Genomic DNA, 22953 nt, shown 5'->3' on the forward strand with positions numbered 1-22953 from the left:
GAAAAATAGGTGAGAAAAAAAGCAAAATAGACTCATCCCTATCCCTAATTCAAGTTGTACAGAGGTTTTTCAGGTTGGTTGTCCGCGCATGTGCAACGAATTCCTGTAGAATTGCAGTAATTCGTAAACGAATTTACGGTTATTCGTTGCCATTCGCTGACAACCAACCAGAAAAACGCCTGTAAACTATTAATACCAACGTAAGGCGCATGCGCGATTTGGTGAGAAGAAGAGGTGTGCAGTCCTGCGATAGAGCTAGAAACTACAGGAGCGGTGACGGAAATTCAGCCTTGAAAGAAACTAGAGGTACGCAGCTACACTAATTCGAAAGGTTTAGTAGCAGATAAATATAGACTTTATTGTTTTCAAGTACTCATCATTCAGTAATCGCCAGTAGACCCGAGACTAGGCTTGCTCATGCCCTTTTGAAACGCGGTTGTAATTTGTCGCGTGAAAAAGTGGTCTGGCTGCGTGAGAGTACCAGAAGGTTAGCCTCATAACGAGGTATTAGTCAACTGTATGTTGTTGAGATGAAGTCACTATTCACTAGCTATATGAGACTGGGATTTTTTTTCTGCCGGCATTCTTCATTTTTTATATAGCATGTTTCTGACTCACTGTATATATTCATTTATCTTATTTATTTATGTTTAATAGTTTACAGGATTGTACAGATCAGCATACAAAATAAACTAAGAAGGAGCTTAAATGATTAAATTACAGTCTACCAGTGTCTTGCACTGGTAGCCATAATTAATTATTTACTTACAAATTACAATTAGCTATATATTCACAGGCTATAGGCCTCTCACAGGTCCCCTAGTGGGATAGTACTCACAGAATAAAACCATCTGCTGGTGTCTAGTCAGTTTGTTGCTGGGGATCACTGAGTCTGGGATTGCATTGTTTAGCTAGTTATATAACTCCCTGCAACTATTCACAGGCTGGTGGTATATTGTATTCACAGGAAGCCATTTAAGAAGCCGCACAGCTCAAAGAAACCATACTGTATAGTGTGTGTCATTAAGTAAGCCAGCCAAAATTATTTGTAACAAGTCACAATGACATTGTCAAGTTGTAGAACACCAACACAACCTTCCTCATGGTGTACAGAGTGTTTAGTTGAAGAAAAAAACAGGTGTAACAGTTATATAATGATACTCCTGTACCAGACATCAGTAGGTCTTAAACCACAAATTTTCCTGCAGCTGGTGATTAAATATATTGCTTCAAAGGATTTCTCTTGAATGGCTTCCCCTATATTATTATATTTTATTGCTGTGCAAGACCTCAAAATTGAGCATAAAGAGTACACTATATAGTTATTATTAGTGTTAAGGAGTGTATGATTAGTTTTAGTTATAGTAATCTTTCTTGATTCCTTTTAGTTATAGATTTAGTTATGATTATGTTGTTTTAGTTTTAGTTATAGTTTTAATATGAAAATCTTTTAATAGTGTTAGTAGAATTTATAAAAACATTTTATAGTTGTGCATAAGAAAATCTGGGTAGTTGGAAAAGGCGGATACGGTTGGACGCGGACACGGACATTTTCAAAAAGCACTTTTACATTTATATAACAGTTATTTTTCATACCTAACGCTGTTTTTACAGCAGTCTTCGCTTCCAGACCCAGGCATCGATCTTTTCATAGTGCTTATCCATTTATAAGTGCACGTGTGAAGGATAGACTAGCACTCTAAAGACCATTATAGTGTTGTATACGTGCTCTAGAAATCTAATTTAGAGTCACAGAGATTAATGTAGCATATCCCAACGTAATCTCGTAGGCCAGGTCCTTGAAACCCTCAACACTCGGTATAAGCGCCTGCACCTTATACTGAAAGGCGTAAGATTGTGGATTTGGCCTGCTAAGCTAAGTTGCATGGGGCATACAAGCTAATCTCTACAACTATATAACTCTGTATTAGACTTTGGAGCATGTGTATAACACTATATGTGACCGGATTTGCGAAAAGGTACCTTTTCCACACATTTGACATACCAATGAACAAAATGATGTAACACTGGACTCCTTATACTGATTAACTTGCTCTTAGTATCAAAACGTAGCCAGATTCTGTAGCTACCTTCACTGAAAATTGCAAGCAATTATATGCCATGATCAAAAAGTTATGAAGCTTTTAAGTTCAAAAAATAGGTCAAAAGTTGTGTGTGAAAAAGGTACCTTTTCGCAAATCCGGTCACATATGGTCTTTGGCATGCTGTGGAATGCTGGTCTAGTCCTTCGCATGTGCGCTTATAAATGGATAATCGCTATGAAAAGATTGACGCCTGGGTCTGGAAGCGAAGACTGCTGTAAAAACAGTGTTAGGTATATGAAAAATAACTGTAAATGTAAAAGTGCTTTTTGAAAATGTCCGTGTCCGCGTCCGACCGTATCCGCCTTTTCCAACTACCCAGAAAATCTTTTAGTTAAAATGAAGAGTAACCACAACTCTTAAAGAGTTCCCATGATAGGGAGGATTTAACACCCCTGGAGAGTAACCATCACTCTAAAGGAGTAACACATGCTCTGAAGGTGGTGTCACTTACTCTTCAGAGTAATGGTTATTCTCTTCAGAGTGTTGGTTATTCTCCAGGGGTGTTAAATCCTCCCTACACTGGGAACTCTTTAGAGTGGTGGTTACTCTTCATTTTTAACAGTGTAGTTTTAGATTTGCTTTAGTTTTATTTACCTAATACATCTTACTAAGATATAGTAAACTAAGCCACCATTAAGTCACAAACTTAAGATGTTTGGATGCTAGCAGTAGAATTTCATTCTGTGTTAATTTTTTTATTCCACCTGTAGAATGTATGTGAACTTATACGTTAAGGTTGGCAATTTAAAAAATTGACTCTTTAAATTAACTTATAACTCAGGGGATGGAGCCTACCAGTGGTCTAGTTTTAAATGGTGGGTTTGGTAGAGAGAAAATGCTTTCCACTTGGGATATAGGAGTGTTGTAAATTTTGACAAATTTTGGCTCATATCCATTAAAATTGGTAAAAACTTGCTATTTTGGTTATTGGGTGAGGTGCTCTACAAAATACATGCACTTAAAAGATGATTCGCTGTACTTCAATATTCTTTAAAACTACGCTTGACAGGTCTGTAATAAAAAAAATTCGACCCACTAAAACTCAGTACAAGGTTGTTTTACTAACTCTCAGACACCTTTTTGGACCTTTAATACCTTATTAAGTGGAGCTTATGGTGTTCACATGCCAACGTAAGCTGCTCAAGCTATGGTTTAGAAAGTCACAGCATCCATTACCCCAACAATACGTATTTTCAAAAGTAAAATGATCATCATGTAATGTACCATTCATGGAAACATTGAAGTGCACTAAATAGTATTACTGATGCTACTACCCATTTTTATTTTTAAAAACCCAAAAAGTCACAAAAAATTATAATGCGCGTTACAAAAACAGCAAGGGGAATCACCATAATAATTATTATTAGCTTACAGTCTTGATATAGACTTTGGTAGAATTGATCACTCAGAGTTGGAGGAGAACTTATAGAGGTTGATTTTTTCATTACCAACCCTATATACATGTAGTGGTCTGAACAACTGTTATAAATTACATAGTAGCTAAAGGTTTACACTTGATGCATTAATTAAGGACTCCAGATTGCTCCATAATGAAATTGTTGAAGGGAAGAGGAGTAGTGGTAGTTATATGAATGTGTGGGAAATTTTCAAAGTGCACTAATATCTTGACAGTACATGAGATTAAGCGCATCTTATCCCATCATCTTGGGTATTTGAAGAGCTTCATGCCATATAAACATTTTTAATTTAGTCATTAACAAATGGAGTCTACGGTGAAGGTGAATATGCTTATAGTGGGATAGCATCACAGAATAAGTGGCCACAATAATTATAGTAATGTTAATGTTCAGTGATTGCTAAGATTGAGTGTTAGTTTTGCACTTCAGTGATTATTCTGATCTCTGTAATTTTCCTCACCACTGATTCATTCTTGTAGGATTTGATGTTGAGAAAGATTGACCAACTTTTTACAGCAAGTAGCTTGTTTAACCATGCGTAGCCTTTTAGGGTTCTTTTCTTGGATAAGCTTTATAGTAGAATACAGCCTGTTGTTGATTAGAATATAATTTTGTCTTTCATTAATAGGTACATGTAACTAGATGTAGTTAAAGCTACAAAAGCACCCGCTGTAACATGTTCCATAGCATGCTCAGCGTACTGTGGTGTGAATTTAAAATTTTAAAATGTTTTAGTAGGTATGTCTTTATGAGTATGACTAAAATTGCAGTGGAGCCAGACACCTTGGGACCTTGTCTGTATTAAATAATAATAAATACTTTAGGCTTAAGGAAGAAAATCCATCCCTCCTGGAGGATGGCCCCAACTAGACATTGGGTGACCTGTAGTTCGAATCCTGAGGTTGGAGGGATTTTTTTCCTTACTCAGTTTGGCCCCTTTCCTGTTACACCTTATCAGCTATAAATTGTTAAGTCTAAGTCCTTGAAATTAGGTTAGGTAATCCTAAGGCTGCAGCACATGTTGCTGTCAGACCTTCAGTGCTGGTCACTGTAAAGTGTTAATAATAATAATAATTATACAACCAAGTACTAAAGATAATACGAAACGCAGTTAAAATTATGTCATTAATAATCAGTGTTGGACAAGTTACTTTTTAAAAGTAACTAGTTACATATTACATATTACTTGCAACTGAACTATTTAGTTACAGTTACATATTACCCATAAAAAAAGTAACTATAATAATATTTCATACTATATTACTTTGTGTCCACAGCCTTAAGCTGTCACGTGTGAAACTACCACCTTATCACGTGACATAATTGCGTTGTTGGACAATGTGCAAATCTTGGTTATAAGTAAGAAGCTGGTGAATGAGCTTCATTCAGTAGGCTTCATTACATTGTGGCTAGGTGTTACTCCGGCAGTGGATTACTAACAAGATTAGTAATTTTGTTACTTGTAGTAATTATAATATTATGTAATATTAGATTCGTTACAGTAACTATATTACTTAGGTAACGCGTTACATTTGTAAGTAAAGTAACTTGAGTTATATTACCTGTTTTTATAGCGTATTTCGTTATATTACTTAGTTACCACAAAAGTAATAATATTATGTAACGCGTTACTCCCTGCAACACTGTTAATAATGAATGAATCAATAATAAATAAATAAATAATGTTTGAGAAAACTACAAGGCCTAAGGCTGCGCACTCACCGGGAATAGAATCCTTGTTGTATGAAGAGATAATCATATAATGGGTGGGTGTTTTCGTGGAGGTGATAGAAACGTACGATGATTCTATTTAACGCTGATCAAAACAGTTAGCACATGATGCCCACCAGGTGGATTCTAGACAAGCGAACTACTGTTCATTTGTGTTTGAAAGTGGGCGACAGCGATTATTTCGATTGGAAGATGAGTGGTTGCTATGCCTGCTTAATGAACAACATGATTGGAAGTTGCTACTAATCGCTGGAGGTTACAGTAGTTTGTGTTGGTTAACACACTTTGATAGTCTTGTTTCTTTAGTCTCGCGTAACTAGGCTACCTTCACTCGTGAATGGGATGGGAGAAAGCCTCACCTGGCAGGCCATTGTGCGAAGAAGGTGCAGTTTCCAGCTGATAAGTTTGTGTGATGATGCATAGCTCTCCACCTGAAACATTTTAGTGCCAGGAGTGCCCAGACTGATCACTGATATGGGCCCTGAGAAAACTACATAAATATTCACTGCCAAATTGCATCCCTCATACTAAATGCTGATGGAGAGAACAAACACAACATACACAAAATGTGCCCTTAGGCTGATAATTGCTGTATGCATGGTTGTGCTTGCTATTAACTGCTATTATTATATGTAGCTACAGTCTGCCGCCATCAGCAATGCTCCACATACTTATGCACACTGACATATCCATCAGTAAAATTATGGTATTGCATTTCAGCCACGTTTGTTCTCCAATTTATTTATTTATTTTTTTGGTCTTGCAGCATATCCTTGGCATCATGTGTTCATTTTAGTACAAATGACCCAGCTCATGTTAAATATATACATAATTCAGATATCAGTTGTAGGTGACAGACAGTTGAAATACTCTGCTTTTATCCCAATCTTACCGTGGTCTGCTGTTGGCAACTCCAGCCATGTCTTAATCCAGCACTCTGGTCCATCCTCATTTAAACATACAGTATCATGTAACACAAATTATGTACAATTGCATAAAATTAAACTAATAAGTATTCGTTGAATGTTTAAGCTTTACTGTTTGTAGGCGTCAGAGTCAATACCATGCATGATTCTCACAATTTAAAGTGTAATCTCACATTCTCACATCTCCATAGTTAGATAATCACTTGAATACTAATGCATTCCTTATGTTTATGTGCCAGTCAATTCCTCTAGAATTATATTACTGTGAATCTTTTCTACCTGCACACACTGTGTTGGCCATGCACTGTTTGTACATGCCCCATTAGTAGGTTGTATTATTTATTAATGCTTTACAGCACAAGTGCTGAAGGTCTGTAGGTTGTTCCATTAATGATTGTACTTGGTTGTATGTGCCCCCCGAGCCTAGTAAAAAAGTAAAAATAATAATAATTAGAGACACATCTGGGTCCAACACTATCACAAACGGGACTGTGGACAAGTGGCCTGATTATATCTCCATGTCCTTTAGTAAGGCGTTCCCATTTTTAAGAGTTTAACATATGTACGTACATGGCCATGGATAAATGTCTTGATTATCAAGGTGTCCTTAGTAAGATGTCCTGATTTCAAGTGTCTACATTTGCCTACTATATTACACAAATGGACTTTATTATGAAGTTGTACATGATTTTTAAATGTCCCTTTCTGATATGTATTAAATTTTGTAAGTGCTGGATTTGCAAAAAGGTACCTTTTACATGCCAGCTACGTAACAAAATGATGTAACACTTGCCTTCTTATACTGATTAACTTGCGTTTAGTTTCAAAATGCAGCCAGATACTTTATCTGCATGCACTCATGGAAAATTTCAAGCAATTATATGTTATGATAAAAAGTTACGAAGTTTCAAAGTTCAAAAAATGGGTCAAATTTTGTGTGTGAAAAGGGTACCTTTTTGCAAGTCCAGTCACATATTGCAATGAAATCTTTCCACACAAATAATATCTCCATTGGTTTTTTAAAAGTTTAGGTGATTAACTTGAGGTACATATTTGTAATATGGTACACTCCCCAAGCAACTGCCTAAAATATTTGATCATGGGTGGTTGTGTATAGTTGTGTCGATGACTGTACCATTTGTACTAGTAATAGCATGGGTAGCAGTGAAATTTGGGATAAATACCACGAGTGTTGTATTGGAAATTTACCATTTCCAATACAACAAGAGTGGTATTTATCCCAAATTTCACTGCTACCCATGCTATTCCCAGTTAATACCATACTTGCTACATATACGCATGTACGCAATTTGCCACTATGTACTAAACATGCGTAAACACTAATTGGCGCTACATTGTTAACATAAATTCTAGCCAATAAAATTGCAATTACAACTTTTTCACTGCTACCAGTGAAATACGGGATAAATTTCACTGCTACTATTGAGACTTTTGTATGAGCAGTGAAACAGGTATGGTATTAAACTGATATAAGAAACCCAATATGCTTTGAAGTGGTAACTAACTAGTGTATGCTCTAACATTTATGTATGTATATATATATAATTTACCTTAAAGTTTATATTAATATTAGTGGCACCTGTTAATGTGGACAGTAAAAATGGAGTCACTTATGTAATCGACATACTGGTGTTATTGTCGTCCCAAAGTAAACCGCTTTAATTAGTACATGTACCAACATGGACATCTTTATAATCAGGACACTCTTTTGCTGGTTTTGAATTCTGAGGTATCCGTTTACACAGATTCCATTGCAGAATGTATCCCAAAGGCAGGGCCCTATTGTTAAGAACTTAAACTTTCCTTATGTTCTTTCACATTCACTGTGAGCTTGTTTTATTTTTTAAAACCAGATGAGCACCCACAGCTGGCCTTTAATGAAATTGGTTTTGTAAAAACGTGTGTGTACCTATCTATCTACCTATCTGTCTACCTATATTTGTCCGTACGTACCCATGTAAGCAAATCCTTTCAGTAACAAAACAGTCAGCCTGGGAGAATAAAATAATTATATACTATAATGAAGCCCACATTAAACTTCATCATAGGTAAGGTTTGCACTCAATGCGCTGAGGCTGTTTCTTTTCACCAGTTTAAAATACGAGTGTAGTGACTCACTTATAACTTCATGAACTGCTTTCTCATTGAGCTCTTTAGGTATTTAACTACCAAAAAACATCGTAGCAGACCTCTTAGGCTACCAGGAAAAGCATATATCTTTGACTTGAAAGGGGCCTACATAAGTGAACAAAGATGAAGAGTAGCCTAGAGGATTTGTAAAGAGAATTTGTGGGAAAAACTCAATAGACAAACTATAAAACAGTTGAGAAGATACTTTAGAGTGTGATATGTTGTTTAAAAAATAGTTTTTTTTGAATAGTGCTTTCTTAGCAATGCATAATTTGAAAATTACAAAACAATTTACTAATTACAAAATGTAAACTTACAATTCAGCATGCATAAATAAATAATATTGTTGATTAATTCCAGCTATTATAACTAATTAGACTATGATATAGCTCATTTAGAGGGTTACTAAATCACTTAGTCACCTGACATGCTCATTTAGTCACCTACACATGTTCATTTAGTAACCCGCCCTCAGGCAATTTTGTACATGAAAAATAATTATAACACGAAAGGTACACTGGAGTAGTTGATAATACTGTAATACAATTCTTCTCTGTGTTCAGTGAATAATTCTGGAGAAATAGTAGACTAAGCGGCATATCTACTATAGCTCTAGCTGTTACTCTGGTTACCGGTCGAATAATTATTTTTGTTGGCGCTGTAAGGACTTCAGGAAGAAACCGTTCTGCTGTTCTGCATTGTTCTTTCATGCCACCCTAATGCTCTGGCTATAAAGGTATGTACTTTAAACCATAGTCTAAATAAGTTAGACACCGCGACCAATGGGAACTAAGCGATTTAGTAACCCCTCTGGCCCTTAGTAGCGCCTGCAGCCTCGGGCCATCAGGGTTACTAAATCGCTTAGTTCCCTTGGTCTTGGTGTCTAACTATTATTTAGCTGCATGGCACCTGGTTTTAGTAACACAACTACATCACTTTTTTCTTTTGTTTTAGTTTGCATAGACTGAGCCATTAACCATGTACTATACGTACTGAATATTAGTGTACTGTTTCATGTCACAAGAGAATAGTGGTATTCGTTTCCTTCTGGTCTGGCTTCAACCTGTTATCTGTCACATAGTTGTTTGTCCAGATCAGTATATCTAACCCCTACTGTGGACTGTTAATTGAATACACTCAAGACAATTAGTTGTTTTTGTCTGAAGTTTACAGAAACATTACATACAGTTGTTATGAAGACTTTTTTGATAACTAAGTTAGTATGTGTAGGTGATAAAGGGTGTGTTTCCTAAAAAGGGGGAATTGTTTTGTTTTGCGTTGATGTTGACAGTGCTGAATGTGGAACCCTTCCACCATGAGACTAGGATGAAGTGTCCTGATTGAGGTGTTCTGATTTCAGGGGTCTGAATGTGTGTACTTTAGTGGGACCATGGACAAGTACCCTGATTATCGGGTGTAACTAATTACTGGACTGGACTACTGGACACTGACATATTTTTGGTTTTTACACATTCTGAGGTTGGTTTTATCGAGTCTTGCTAGCTAAGGGCCTTCAGAAAACTTGCAGTCTGCTCCTAAAATGACGAGTGTGAGGAGTGGGGTAAGCATGTTATGCTCTACAGCATTTATAGACTTCTCAGTATTGTGTTTTGGAGATTGTAATATATAGCAATAGATAACCAAAAGACATTTTACTATATTTGTGCTACCTATGATACACTGTATCCTTGAACTAAATAGCTCATACCCTTGGGACACAACCTATCCTGCCTAAGACAATCTATTGTAGCTAAATTTGTTCCTACATGCAATATGCAAACTCATTGCACAACTTACATGTGCTGGTTGGCGTACTATAATATGTGACCAAATTTATTACCATTGTACAAGCTTGCTACTATATATCTTCAAGACGTTATCTTTGGTTAACCATAACCAGCACATTCCCTGCAGTATACTGATAAGGAGTATAGGGTATATGGTATATGTACTGTAGAAGAACATAATAAATAGAGGTGAAATTACCAGAAGTCAGTTTTTGCTTACTCTCACACTTGTCATTTTAGTAGCAAGCTGCAAGTTTTCAGAAGGCCCTTAGTTAGCAAGACTCAATAAAACCAACCTCAGAATGTGTAAAACCAAAAATATGTCAGTCCAGTCCAGTGTTCCAGTCCAGTAGTCCAGTAGTCCAGTCCAGTGATTAGTTACACCCCTGATTATCAAGGCGTCCTTCTTTCAGGATTGTCCCATTTACATTAGTCCAGTTCCATTGCTATCATCTGAATTCTCAATTCTGGTATGACATCAATCCTGCATACCATCTGTAAACATGTTGTGAGATAGATGATGTTTGGAGAAAACAGGTGTCTGGTGTGGTCTCAGAGAGCAGTTGTTTCTGTGTTTGTCTCACATGTTTGTACTGAAATGTGTTTGTTTCTATTGTTGATGGTTACACCTAGAGCTAATTGCACTTTCAGTTACTCTTTGTGTTGAGAGATCAAAGCATGTTTGTTGTTTAAGTATGTGCGTGACCTTTTAAATCTCACAAAAGAATTGAAAGATGTTCTAGTTTAAGCAATCCTAGCTGTTTGTTCTGCAACTTAATAATATAGACTATCTACACACTTTACTGGAGGTTGGAGATGAACAAAATAACCACAAAGTACCACCTTGTAGCACAAAGCACTGGTTACTCAGTTGTGCAAAAGTTATTACAGCACTGACACAGCAATTATATCACCTGTACTATATTTTAACCACCCACTCATATGTATTTTATTCAACCTTGTAACAGTGCTCAAATAAGACAATGGTCAATTCTGTAAAAGTATTTTGTATTTTGTGGCTAATTCCATGAAAATATTTTTGCATGAAATACTTTTCACCATATGTTATATACAGAAGTTTCATAGACTGTCTGACTCTGTTGTGTATGTTTTTTCTGGATTAGTAAACAAGTTAGAGTTTCCAACATACTGTAATTTGCCTCATGTTCCACTGTCATATTTTGTACTATATAGTCACTAAAAATATTCAACAAAAAATTATCCTATTAATTTAACATTTGAGCAGGTGCTAATTAGTAATTTTAAACTTTTTGACTTCTCTTAGACATGGTAGAGATGACATTATTCTCAATAAGGACAATGACATTTTTCCAACAGAGCTTCCTTGCTTGAAATGTTGTACATGTTACATCATTCCCTACACATGTTTAGTATAACATGCCAGTTACATGCATGTTTGCTACTGTTAACAGCTAGTGCATGTTGGAGTACTGAAAGGAAGGTTTCTCATGTATGTTGCATGAAGCATAAAAATGTGTGTATGTTAAGTTACTGTAACACTTGTGTAAAGATCATGTTGAAGGGAGCTCAGTTAAAATACTCTAATACATATACTAGGCAAATACTCTAATAGAACAGTCACCTCGACAGGTGACAGTTCAGACAACAGAACATTCTGTAATTGATGGCTGAATAATGAAGTGACCACTGTATAATGCAGAGTGGATTATAACGGTTGGCCATCGGACATTTACTGACCAATTAGTTCGAAGACCGCCTAATTACCTACTGAAACGGTCAAAGATGACCGACCGATTTCTGCTAAAAAAGATCGATATACTCTAATAGAACAGTCAGCTACTCTAATAGAGCAGTCGAACAGCTTTTAAAAAGGTGTACCTAAAAGGCTCAAAAAAGCGAGAAAAAAGTTGTCTGACTCGGGGAATCAAACCTGCACCTTTCAGTAGTGAAGTGCAATCTGTACCATTCTACCACATGCTCACATACTATTTCAGTGGTTTCTAAAGGGGTTTTAAATGTCCTGCAGTTAAAACCATAACACAATACATCACATTGGATAATTTCATAAATCATCATAATGTTATTATTACAGATTTATATGTATGTGGTTTAACAACGTAACAGTGCATGGTTGCTGAAGGAGTTTTGGGTATCAAAATACTTTGAAAATCCTTTTTTTTTCATGGGGTATGCCACAACTTTACATGCTTACGCATGCTGCTAAGCATTGCCATACAATGTCAGATCATGTCAGATCAACTTTGACTTTGATCTGACATAATGTCAGATCAACGAAGACTAGTTATAATCCTCTCTGGTATAATGTACTTGTAATATGCACATTTTGAGTAGGTTCTGAAAGAGGAAAGCCTCTTTAAAAATTCTTAGTCCCTAAATAATAGTTAGACACCAAGACCAAGGGAACAAAGCGATTTAGTAACCTGAGGCTGTAGTGTCCTGAGCACAGTGAGGGCACTACTAAGGGCACTACTAAGGGCCAAAAGGGTTACTAAATTGCTTAGTTCCCATTGATTGCAGTGTCTAATTTATTTAGACTATGGTTTAAAATACGTACCATTATAGCCAGTGTGGGGTGAAAGAGCAATGCAGAACAACGGAACGGTTTCTTCCAGAAGTACTTACAGTGCCCACAAAAAACAATTATTCAACCAGAGCTATACAGTATATATGCCATTTAGTCTACTATTTGTCCAGAATTATTTGCGGAACACATAGAAGAAGAGTATTACAGTATTATCAAGTACTGCAGTGTGCCTTTCATGTTATAATTATTTATCATGTACCAAATTTCTTGAGGACAGGTTACTAAGTGAACATGTCAGGTGATTAAGTGATTTAGTAAACCAGTAAATGAGCTGTGCCATAGTCTAAATATCTTTAATTGTGTTATACCATTTTTGTCATTCTCAGAAAATGGAGACACATTATCTACTTATTTTGTTGTTATTGTTGATCACACTACACAACTCTGAACAACAAGGTGAATAATACACATTGTATTTTGTTATTAGAGGGTTTCACTCTAATTCATACACTGTACTCCAATACATGTATTACAGGTCTTATTATTATCCACCCACCACAAGATATTACAATATGTGCTGGAGATGATGTTAATATCACTTGTGGATATAACTTTAGTGTACAAATATATCCTCTGTGGAGAAGAAATGGACAAGCAATTTCTGGTAGTAGAATTGGGACTAACAACACATTTGAGATGCCAGTGGTAGCTGATAATATTGACACAGTATTGACAGTGTATTCTGCAAATGAAATATTGAATCAAACTAAATTTCAGTGTGAATTTCAATTCCTACCTCCTGTACAGAGTTCAGTTGGTATACTGACAGTCATGGGTGAGGTAGTAACTGAATCTAATTCAACAAACAATGATTTCTCATTTATTGTGCTTGTGCTTAAATGTCTGATTTCTGCAGGCTTTTCTGATGTGTGTAGAGTCTCATATTGCTAGCATTTGTGAATCTGAATATCTGTAATTACTCCACCTTTCACAGGTCCCCCAACTCAACCAGTTATCAAGGTATTAGAAAGGAGACTGACCTCACTGGTAATATCATGGGACACATTCAGCCATACTTCATGTGGTGATGTGACATACAATGTGACCTTATTTGATGGGACAGCAGAACTGGTGGAGGAGAGAACCACTACTAGTAATACTATCAATTTCACTGATCTTGATAATGATACTCAATATGAAGTGACAGTGTTGGCTATTAACAATGCTGGACCAGCAACTGTTGTTACTACTAATGTAACCACCTTAACTCCTTCAGGTTAGTGGATGTGTATATTTGTGTATGTACTGGTGGTTGTAGGGAAATGAAAGCACAACTGGACATGGTTCATTTATTTGTGTTGAGATTGTTGTGGACTTTTGGAACTTTTAATTCTGTAACCTGTGTCCATAAGACATGGTGCAGTCCTCCTGTAGGTTACGACACTGTAGTCAATCATGAGGGGATGATTTGCTTGTATTAGTTGACTCTATTACGTGCACAGTTTACCCCAGTGCTGGTTCACTGGGCAGCAATGAAAGTGCTTCACATAGTCATTGGAAGGTTTGCTATACTAATGCAGATGATTGTGTAATCTTTGAAACATGAAACCTGATGGAAGATTTGTTGCATTTTGTAACAGGATTACATTTCTGGTATTTTTTACATTGAAAAAATCTTCATAACCCTCTGTTCACTGTGATGTGTCAATGTTATGAAATACAGTTACCACTACCTCCACAAACAAAGATTAGATGGAGTATACAGAATGGTTTTTCTAGCCATAATATTTGTTTGGCTGGCTATCAGTCCTCTATAATATATGTTGTGTGTTGTATAGAGAATAATGTCATGTATGTGTGATCTTCAATTCACTTAACTTTATGTATAAAGTATGTATAGCATTGCTGTGTTGTGTTACATTTTTGTTGATCTTTTAGTACCTTCTCCTCCAAGTGATTTGGCAGTCAATGTACAATTTGTTGATTACAAGCCTGTTGTTACCATAACCTGGAATGTGAGTGTGTTGTGTTGTGTGTGTGGCTGCTCTGCTTATAGCATTGTTGCTGACTGAGCTTGAAACTTTATACTCCCATTACTTAAATGGCGACAAGCCACCTTGTTATAAATTGGGGAACATGTACAGTATCAGCTGTACTAAAGTGTATCTGTTAACTATGGGAAGCAAATGTCAGCTGTCCATGTCTTACAATACAGTCATACCTCTCTATTCCGGTGCTCAATGGGAGCCATAAGTTTTGCTGGATTAAGGAGGTTGTTGGATTATCAAGTCACCTCTGTAATCCTACATTGTACAACGTCTAGAATTATGTCAGATTATGCAGTAAATTACAGGTAAAATGGATCACACAATGTTCTAATTTTAGAATTTGCAAATATTACAGCTTTTTTCTATTATTGTCAACCAATTACAGTGGAACCTCGAACTCCTTGGGACTAGGGGTAGCCCATAAGTCTGAAAAATCCATATCTCTGAAACTGTGTATAAATTAGCATAAAGAACATTTTTAAATATTTCAGTACTATCAACTAGCCTAAAAGAACAGTCACTACTCTAATAGAGCAGTCATTTTTGTAGTTCGGTTAAATGAGAATCCGGATAAGTGGGGTCCGGATAACTTAGGTTCCACTGTAAATGCTTTGGTTGCTTTAAAATTATTTTTTAATGCTGCTGTTATTCTCTGTTGGATTACAAAAGTAAAAAACATTAGTCAAGGGAATCAAATTTTGTGTCGAATTACGGAGTACAGAGCCGTAGAAGTTGTTTTCTATATAAAATTGTTGGTAAATGACATTTTGGTCGGATTAGAGAGGATTCTGGATTACGCAGGTATCAGATTAGACAGGTTCAACTTTTCAGTGTTCAGCTACACAACATATTGAGGATAGTATATTGAATCCATAGTATTTTATCCCTCTTCTTGCTGCACATTTTGAACACTGCGCATACATTACTGAATCCTGTATGTGTCTATAGGCATCACCATTGTCACATAACATGACTGAGGTGGAGGCCTTAAATGTCTCTTTGACTGGTGAAGATGATATGACAACTACCTTCCAAGTATCACCTAATACAACTACCTTCCAAGTGTCACATGATATGACATCGGATGATAATGTTTCCAGACATCTTGATGTTGGAACAGATTACATCATTTCTGTTTGTAGGGTGAACAGTGTGGGATGTAGTGAGACAGTTAGTACTTCATTAGGTATGTACTGTACAGTAAGTTGAGTGGTGAATTACAGTGGAACCTGTCTTAGTGGCCACTTGTGTAGAAAGGCCACCTTTTTAAAAAACCAACTTTAGTGGCAAGTTTATACAGCTAGTCAGCTACCTTAGGCCATAAAAAAGGCTTGAAAGTGACCATCTTAGACAGATTCCACTGCATGCACATCTATTCCAGACACCTTAAGATGGCATCCTTGTGTCCTGATTTCAGTAGTGCAAATGTGTGTACATAAATTACATGAACATGCGTCAAAGTCTCATTATTAGTGAGGTGTCCAGATATAAGGGGTTTGTGTACTCTAATACAAATGGAACCTACTAGGATGAATGTCCTGGTTGTCAAGGTGTCCATGTTTTAGGTCCTAGTACAAATATCTGCTATAACCATTTTAATTGTACACTCTTAGAGATAATGGCTTTTTGTAATCAGGTGGTCCCTACATAGCTAAGGTTCCTATATTGTGTAGCATTTCATTCACTGTTATGTTGTATACTTATATTGTAGCTGTACAATGGCTCCAGTCAGCAACAATCCAGTTGCTTCCAAATAACCAGTCGATCTATGTATCATGTGATGTGACTGAGTCAACTCCTACAATTAAGTGTTTAGCAAGACTGAACTGTTCTACATGTGATGAGGTCACTTGTAAAGTGTTCACTAGACATACTGAACTATCAGTCATGGCTGATACTGACTATCACATTTCTGTGCTAGTTGTTGAATCACAAAACAGTATGCCACTGGAGAATTACAGTATAGTAGAAACTGTCTCAGTACCAAAACTTACACCAGAACCGAACCCCACACACCAACCGCAGCCGAGCTTGACACAATTGCCAGAACCAACAGAACAACCAGAACCTGGAACATCCTGTAAGTTTTAAACTTGTTTGAACTGGTTGGTATGTATTGTATGAACTTTGCATATGTTTGTCTGTCATTTTAGACTAGGCCTGTGCCAATTATGCCAACATAATTTGGGTCATAATAGGTAGGCAAAAGCATTGAGCATAATGCCAACATAATAGGCAAGTTAACAGGCTGTAGAACCAGGTGTCTTACAGACCTTCAGCACTTGCGCTGTAAAGCTTTAATAAATAAATCAAATAAAGTTTTTTGTGCATTAGTTATCAGAGAAGCTGAAACTCTGTATATTTTGCATGATCCACAATGGAATGGTCTAGTAAATTATGCAAAAACAGTAAAAAAATACAGATTTACAGCCCCTTGTGAAGAAAAGAATGGCAAATGATCAATATATTCTAATAGAACAGTCACCACATGTTGAAATATCCTAATAGAACAGTCAAAATTCAATTTTCTAGTAACAAGTTTTGGGCACAATAGTCAAAATTCTGGAGCATTGCTCAAAAGCATAATATGCTTAGGACTATTTTAGACAAGACATCAATATTTGATTCAGAGTGTAACCTTTGCCAAGTACATTTTAGTGATAGGGTACATGTACTTTAGCTAAAGAACACCCACGTTCTTAGTCAGTGCATGCGTACTGTTGAAAATACCCATGTAACCTGATTACACTTAACATCACACTGTATAGATCATGAAGGTTTTGGCTTTCTTGTCCAAAATATCACCCAAAAACCAGCCACACTTTTTCCTTCATAACAAGAAGGCTCAGGATAGTCTGTAATACAGGGCTACCCAGATGAGCAAACTTTGAAACTGGGTAAAGCCACACTGTATGTACTATATTGTACAAGGTTCAGAGTGTAGCAACCATTCAGAATATTGAGTACAAACCTTCTGCTATAAGTACACAATCTCTTAGTGTTTGTAATCACAGAATTCCCCATTGTGATGTGCATTAAAAATAAATGACTCATCACTAAGATGTGGATCCAAAATGACCATCAGCCTATTGTTAACATTGATATCTCCGACATTTCTTTCCTATAATAAATTTAATCACAGTGCATTGCTATCGCTATATGAATTCAACTAAGACATTGTAGCAAATATATCTTTTCACGGCTAGATATGGGCAAGTGTTGTACCTACTTATTCTAGGATTAGTAATGAAAAAATGAACTTACTCCTCCAACGCTGGGTGTTCAATTCTACTTACATCAAACCATAGGCCAATAATACAGTGATTCCCCTTGCTATTTCTGTAGCATGCATTTCAATTTTCATGGTTTGAGCAGTAGTGTCAGCAATGCTGTTTAGTGTGCTTATGTGCTTACATGAGTGGTGAAATACATGGTGTACGTATGAAAATTTTAAACAGATATGTGCATTATGTTTTTAAGTTAACGGACACTGCGAGAATCCAAATACATAGTAGCTCTTGTCCATGACTTATTGCAAATGATGCAATAATGTTCCACCAAATTAGGAAATCATAGTCCAGAAAGTGTCTGAGGGTGACTAACCCAATCTTGCACATAATTTCTGTAAGTGAAGTTTTTGTTACAGATGCTAGTTCAGTTTTGATCTCTCTTGGTACCAAGTTGTAAGTAAATCACAGCAGCACTTTGCAAGTTATGCGTGAAACAGTAGAGTCTATCATTTACGCACCACTCCTCAAACACTGGTACTTTTTATCAAATAGCATTATGTCACTCAAAGACCAATTTTCAAACAGTTTGCACATTCCAATGAACAACTTACTAGGGAATTACCCTGTCACGATTTTGCTTTGTACTACTGCATATTCACTGCAATAGAAACTACTGAAGGAAACTATTGTATTGTTGGTCATTACAGCTCAACAAGTCTTTAGTTAGCCTTTCTTGGCCTTTATCCCTTGAGTAGTTTGCTTAGTATGTTAAGTTTGGCAATATGCATACCGTTCAATAATAGGCGACTTTCACTACATAGCAATTACACTGTATATAGACCACTCACATGTGCTGTCTTTGCTATTCAGCGTATTTTTATACTTTGGATTGCTAGTGTTCTGAAATACTATTCCCCATAATTGTCTTCTTCCATTTGAAAAACACTGCAGTATCTTCTCTTACCACTTGAGTAGGAAGACTGATTGTTATCAAGAGTGAATAATCTTGTTGTTATGCATAAAGTATCAGAAATGTTCAATTGCTTGTACTGTGAATGCTCCAAAAGTGATAAACTGAAAAAAGATTTCATAAGCAAAATCATTATAGTATGTACAAGTTGAGCTGGATCCTGAAAACAAAAAGTGGATTTTTTCTCAAGAGATTTAACATTTCAACCAGATGACAGTAAAGGTGTCAACAACAGACATGTGTGGTATGGCTCCATTACAAGTTCTGTAATGGAGACAGCATTTTATGGCTTCCCCATAGGAAATGTATGGTGAAAATTGTAAATCTTGTGCCAGACATTTAAACAAAAACTTTTGAAATATTTTTAGCAAGTCAAGCAGCACTACAGATTGTGTGTAATTACATCAGTAAGTAGTTAATGTTTTTGAAGATCCATCTCAACACAAACACAGCATAGTGTACAAAGTGTCAAAACCTTTAATTTACCACTTGAACATATTGTTTAAATCCAGCCACTTTTCTTGTGTATGATACATGTTGCTAATTGTATATGACATTACATATTTTAATGGTCTCATTTATGTACATAGACCCTGAATCAGAAGATAGTGACAATACAACTACCATAACTGGAATTGTAGCTGGAGTGATTGTGGTCATTGGAATTATAGAAATAATTACTGGAGCTTTGCTCTTCTACCGATACAAAAAATGTAAGAGTTAATTCTGTTGCTCTGTCTATAGTCCTCTGCATAATTAATTGGGTGTGCTTAATGTGGGGATTGAGTTTGTACTTTTATAATTCAGTTTCAAGCAATTTTATTAATTTGCTTTTTCATAATTGCTGACATTAACATTTTATTTGTTATGTGACAGGTAAAAAGGAGCCAACTAATGGTGGAACAAAGTGAGTTGTTTTTTTGCACGTTTGACCATAACTAACAGGGGCGGATCCAGAGTTATGGAAAGGGGGGTCAAAATGAACTGAGGCACTACATTGTCTTTGGTTTGGTAAGGTGAGACAAAAAAAAAAGGTCACGGCCAGCTGACAATAGCTGCCCACCTCTCCAACTATGCATTTATTGCTGATAAACTGAATACATAAAAATCCTTATATAGCTCACTACACACTGCTCTAATACTGTGATTGATTTATTAGAGTGACTGCTCTATTAGAGTATCTCAATCTTGTTATACTAAAAAATTTTGGAGGGGGTCCAAGAGCCTCCTTGACCCTTGACCCCCTCCCCCTTCCCCTATATCTGCCCCTGACTAATGCAAAGTGTAACTTATATCTTCAAAATATAATGTTGATGGAGACAGTGCTTTATGTAACATTTCCCAGTCATGAATATCTTGCATGTACCAAGTGATGACAAGGTGTCCAGTTTTATATTCTCTTCTTAAAACAGTTTGAACAGCTTCATGTTGCTCAAGCAATCTTGCTACCATTTCCCCTTAGAACCCCAACTTACAGGACATCATCAAGCTACTGTATGCTGTGCAGATGTTTTCCACTTCAGTCTTTACAAAGTCTCTGTGTCAGTGTCTTTTTCAGCTGATAGAAAATGCACCAACAATTTTACGTACCACCTCTATATATATCCTTTTATTTGTTATGTGACAGGTAATAATCCTGTTATCCTGTTATCCCTTCGATTGATTTATTATTTAGATATATACCCAGGTAGCTAACTATTGCTTTATCTGGTGTTCCATTTTGCAAAGGACTAATTGCTTGCTCTCCCTTTAGTTTCACATGAAAGTAGCCAAGGCTCTTCAAAAGAGATGATTTTATGTCATTGGTAACATTCTTGCATGAAAGTTGGAACTTACCAGCAGATCTTCCATAGTAAAACCTTCTATATTGTAGTAAGTTATATCACACTTACAAGGGATGACTGAAATATACGCATGATCCCGAAGCACACAGTGATTGAGAGAGACTGAGAGAGTTCAGGCATATCCCAAGCAATCGTGTTGTAACTGGTATATTCCATAGATGGAACGATCAGAGATAGCAATTCATAGTAAAACAGTACTTGTTAGTAATCGAAATCAGTAGAATCATTGATGGATTAGGCATTGGAGAGTCTTTAGTTTTGCCACACCCAAGCTATGCTAAAATGGCTCTGTACATATATAATATATACTTAAGAAGTGATAGGTCTGTAACTTAGAAACACAACTTTGAAATATCCTGAAATTATCTAAATAATTTTGGAAGTTTATGCCTTGGTGCACTGTATAATGTGTGGCATCTTTTGATCTTCACCACAAGTGTGGTATATAATACTATAATACAACAACTGCTACAAGTCTTACAGCCTAGCCTTGCAAACTTCAGAAGTCTGTCATTTCTTAATGTGCAAACATCTTAATGTGCAAACATCTTAATGTGCAAACATCTTAATGTGCAAACATCTTAATGTGCAAACATTCAAAGTAGCAATGAACGGTTATAAGATAAGGTTTCGTATTTGACATTATCACAGAATGAATACACTACTGTCTAGTGATGATAAAATAAAGGTGCAGGCTTTCCCAAAGTATGAGGCTGTATTTGAGCATGAAGACCATGTTAAGATGGAAGAGCACACCAATACAGATGCTGCAGTAGAAGCTGATCCAGCCTATGCATCCTTATCTCCTATGCACAAATGATTACTTGTTATAATACACATATACTTAAGTGATTATTATTATATAGTATTATGGCTTTTGTATTTTTTTGTAAATTTCAACAGACTGTCTACTCCCAAACGATGCATGTCAGTGTTATCATAAGTTTTATACATTTAATACTTGATAAGTGTCTGTACACTGTGAAGCCTAATAAATAATAGCTAAATACTGGTGTGTGATGCACATGCACAAAATGCATGTTGATTTGATGGCCTGTAGGCTGTATTGTTATATACAACATTATTATTAACTCAAACTAAATTATATATATAGCAACGCCTGATAAGTTCAAGAAAAATGAAAATATTTAGCAATCAATTCTCATCATGGAAATCAGAATTCCACAAGGAAATTTTTTACTGTTTCTGGTCTGCTTCTTTACAAGCTTCAGAATGCAGATGATGATGATAATAGCTGCTGCCATTTGTTCTGTGTCTTCTATCTCCAGGCACACAGATTATACTGTTATAGTAGAACATATCATGGATATATACTTGCATAAATCATCAAGCATAATGGTAGCACAATGGGTAGACCATGCTATTATTATGTATACAAATCCTTGCCTGTGAAAAGTGCATGTTACAGAATTCGAAGAGTTCAGGCTAATAATAGGGGGCTGTACGATAATTACTTAGAGAAATATCTCTTGTAACATGGTATGTGGGTGTGCTACCATGGTCTAATTAAGATACACCATTGTGGTTGGTAGTTAGACTAAGGAGCTAAAGAGGTGTCAATACCACACTTGTAACACCTTGACAAACAAATGCCAGATAAGCTTATGTGTTTTACAGTAGGTGGATATGGCATTCCATCTCATCTTCTAGCTTCAGATATGAAGTGCTTCAAACGCTCCCACAGAACAACTCTTTCTCTACAATATTGTAGTTCCTTGCACTTGTTTTGCTGCTGGATCCATTCACTAATTACCCTAACTGCCTGTGAAATATTTTTAGCAGTGTTCTTGGGGCATTATACATATAGTGTATTGTACAGAAAGTAATTGGATGTATATAGCCTAGTGCTGAAACGAATAGCAATTTTTACTATTCCAATAGTTGTGAACAAAATGACAGATTATTCTATAAGCACTAATAGGCACCAAAATCTTTGTTGGACAGTAATAAAGAGAGCTATTTCTATCTCTTCTACAATGGATATCTACAATTTTGTTCACAATCTCAAGATTCTAGGTTGGCTTCATCCATCTGATCACAGGTTACTAGAGTGCAAATGAATATTCGAATAGTGTGTTATTGAATCGAATAATGTCATACTGACTGAGTAGTGGAATAATTGTTTCAGCACTCGTATATACGCATTGAGGGGTAAGATACTAAGCTTTTGCATTTCTTAGCAAACTCATCACTAA

At 36.2% G+C, this 22953-nt stretch overlaps 1 protein-coding gene across 1 annotated transcript; it reads left to right on the forward strand.

Moving 5' to 3' along the window:
- The first annotated feature begins 204 nt into the window (after nucleotides 1-204).
- Nucleotides 205-21740, forward strand: LOC136265998 (uncharacterized). Its single transcript, XM_066060952.1, has 10 exons — nucleotides 205-306; nucleotides 13032-13101; nucleotides 13181-13480; nucleotides 13640-13921; nucleotides 14584-14660; nucleotides 15642-15879; nucleotides 16405-16773; nucleotides 19484-19606; nucleotides 19770-19800; nucleotides 21389-21740. The coding sequence occupies exons 2-10, from the start codon at nucleotides 13035-13037 to the stop codon at nucleotides 21555-21557; spliced, it is 1656 nt and encodes a 551-aa protein (XP_065917024.1). The 5' UTR covers nucleotides 205-306; nucleotides 13032-13034; the 3' UTR covers nucleotides 21558-21740.
- The last annotated feature ends 1213 nt before the right edge of the window (nucleotides 21741-22953 follow it).

Source organism: Dysidea avara, chromosome 1 (genome assembly GCF_963678975.1).
Source record: "Dysidea avara chromosome 1, odDysAvar1.4, whole genome shotgun sequence".
Classification (NCBI taxonomy): domain Eukaryota; kingdom Metazoa; phylum Porifera; class Demospongiae; order Dictyoceratida; family Dysideidae; genus Dysidea; species Dysidea avara.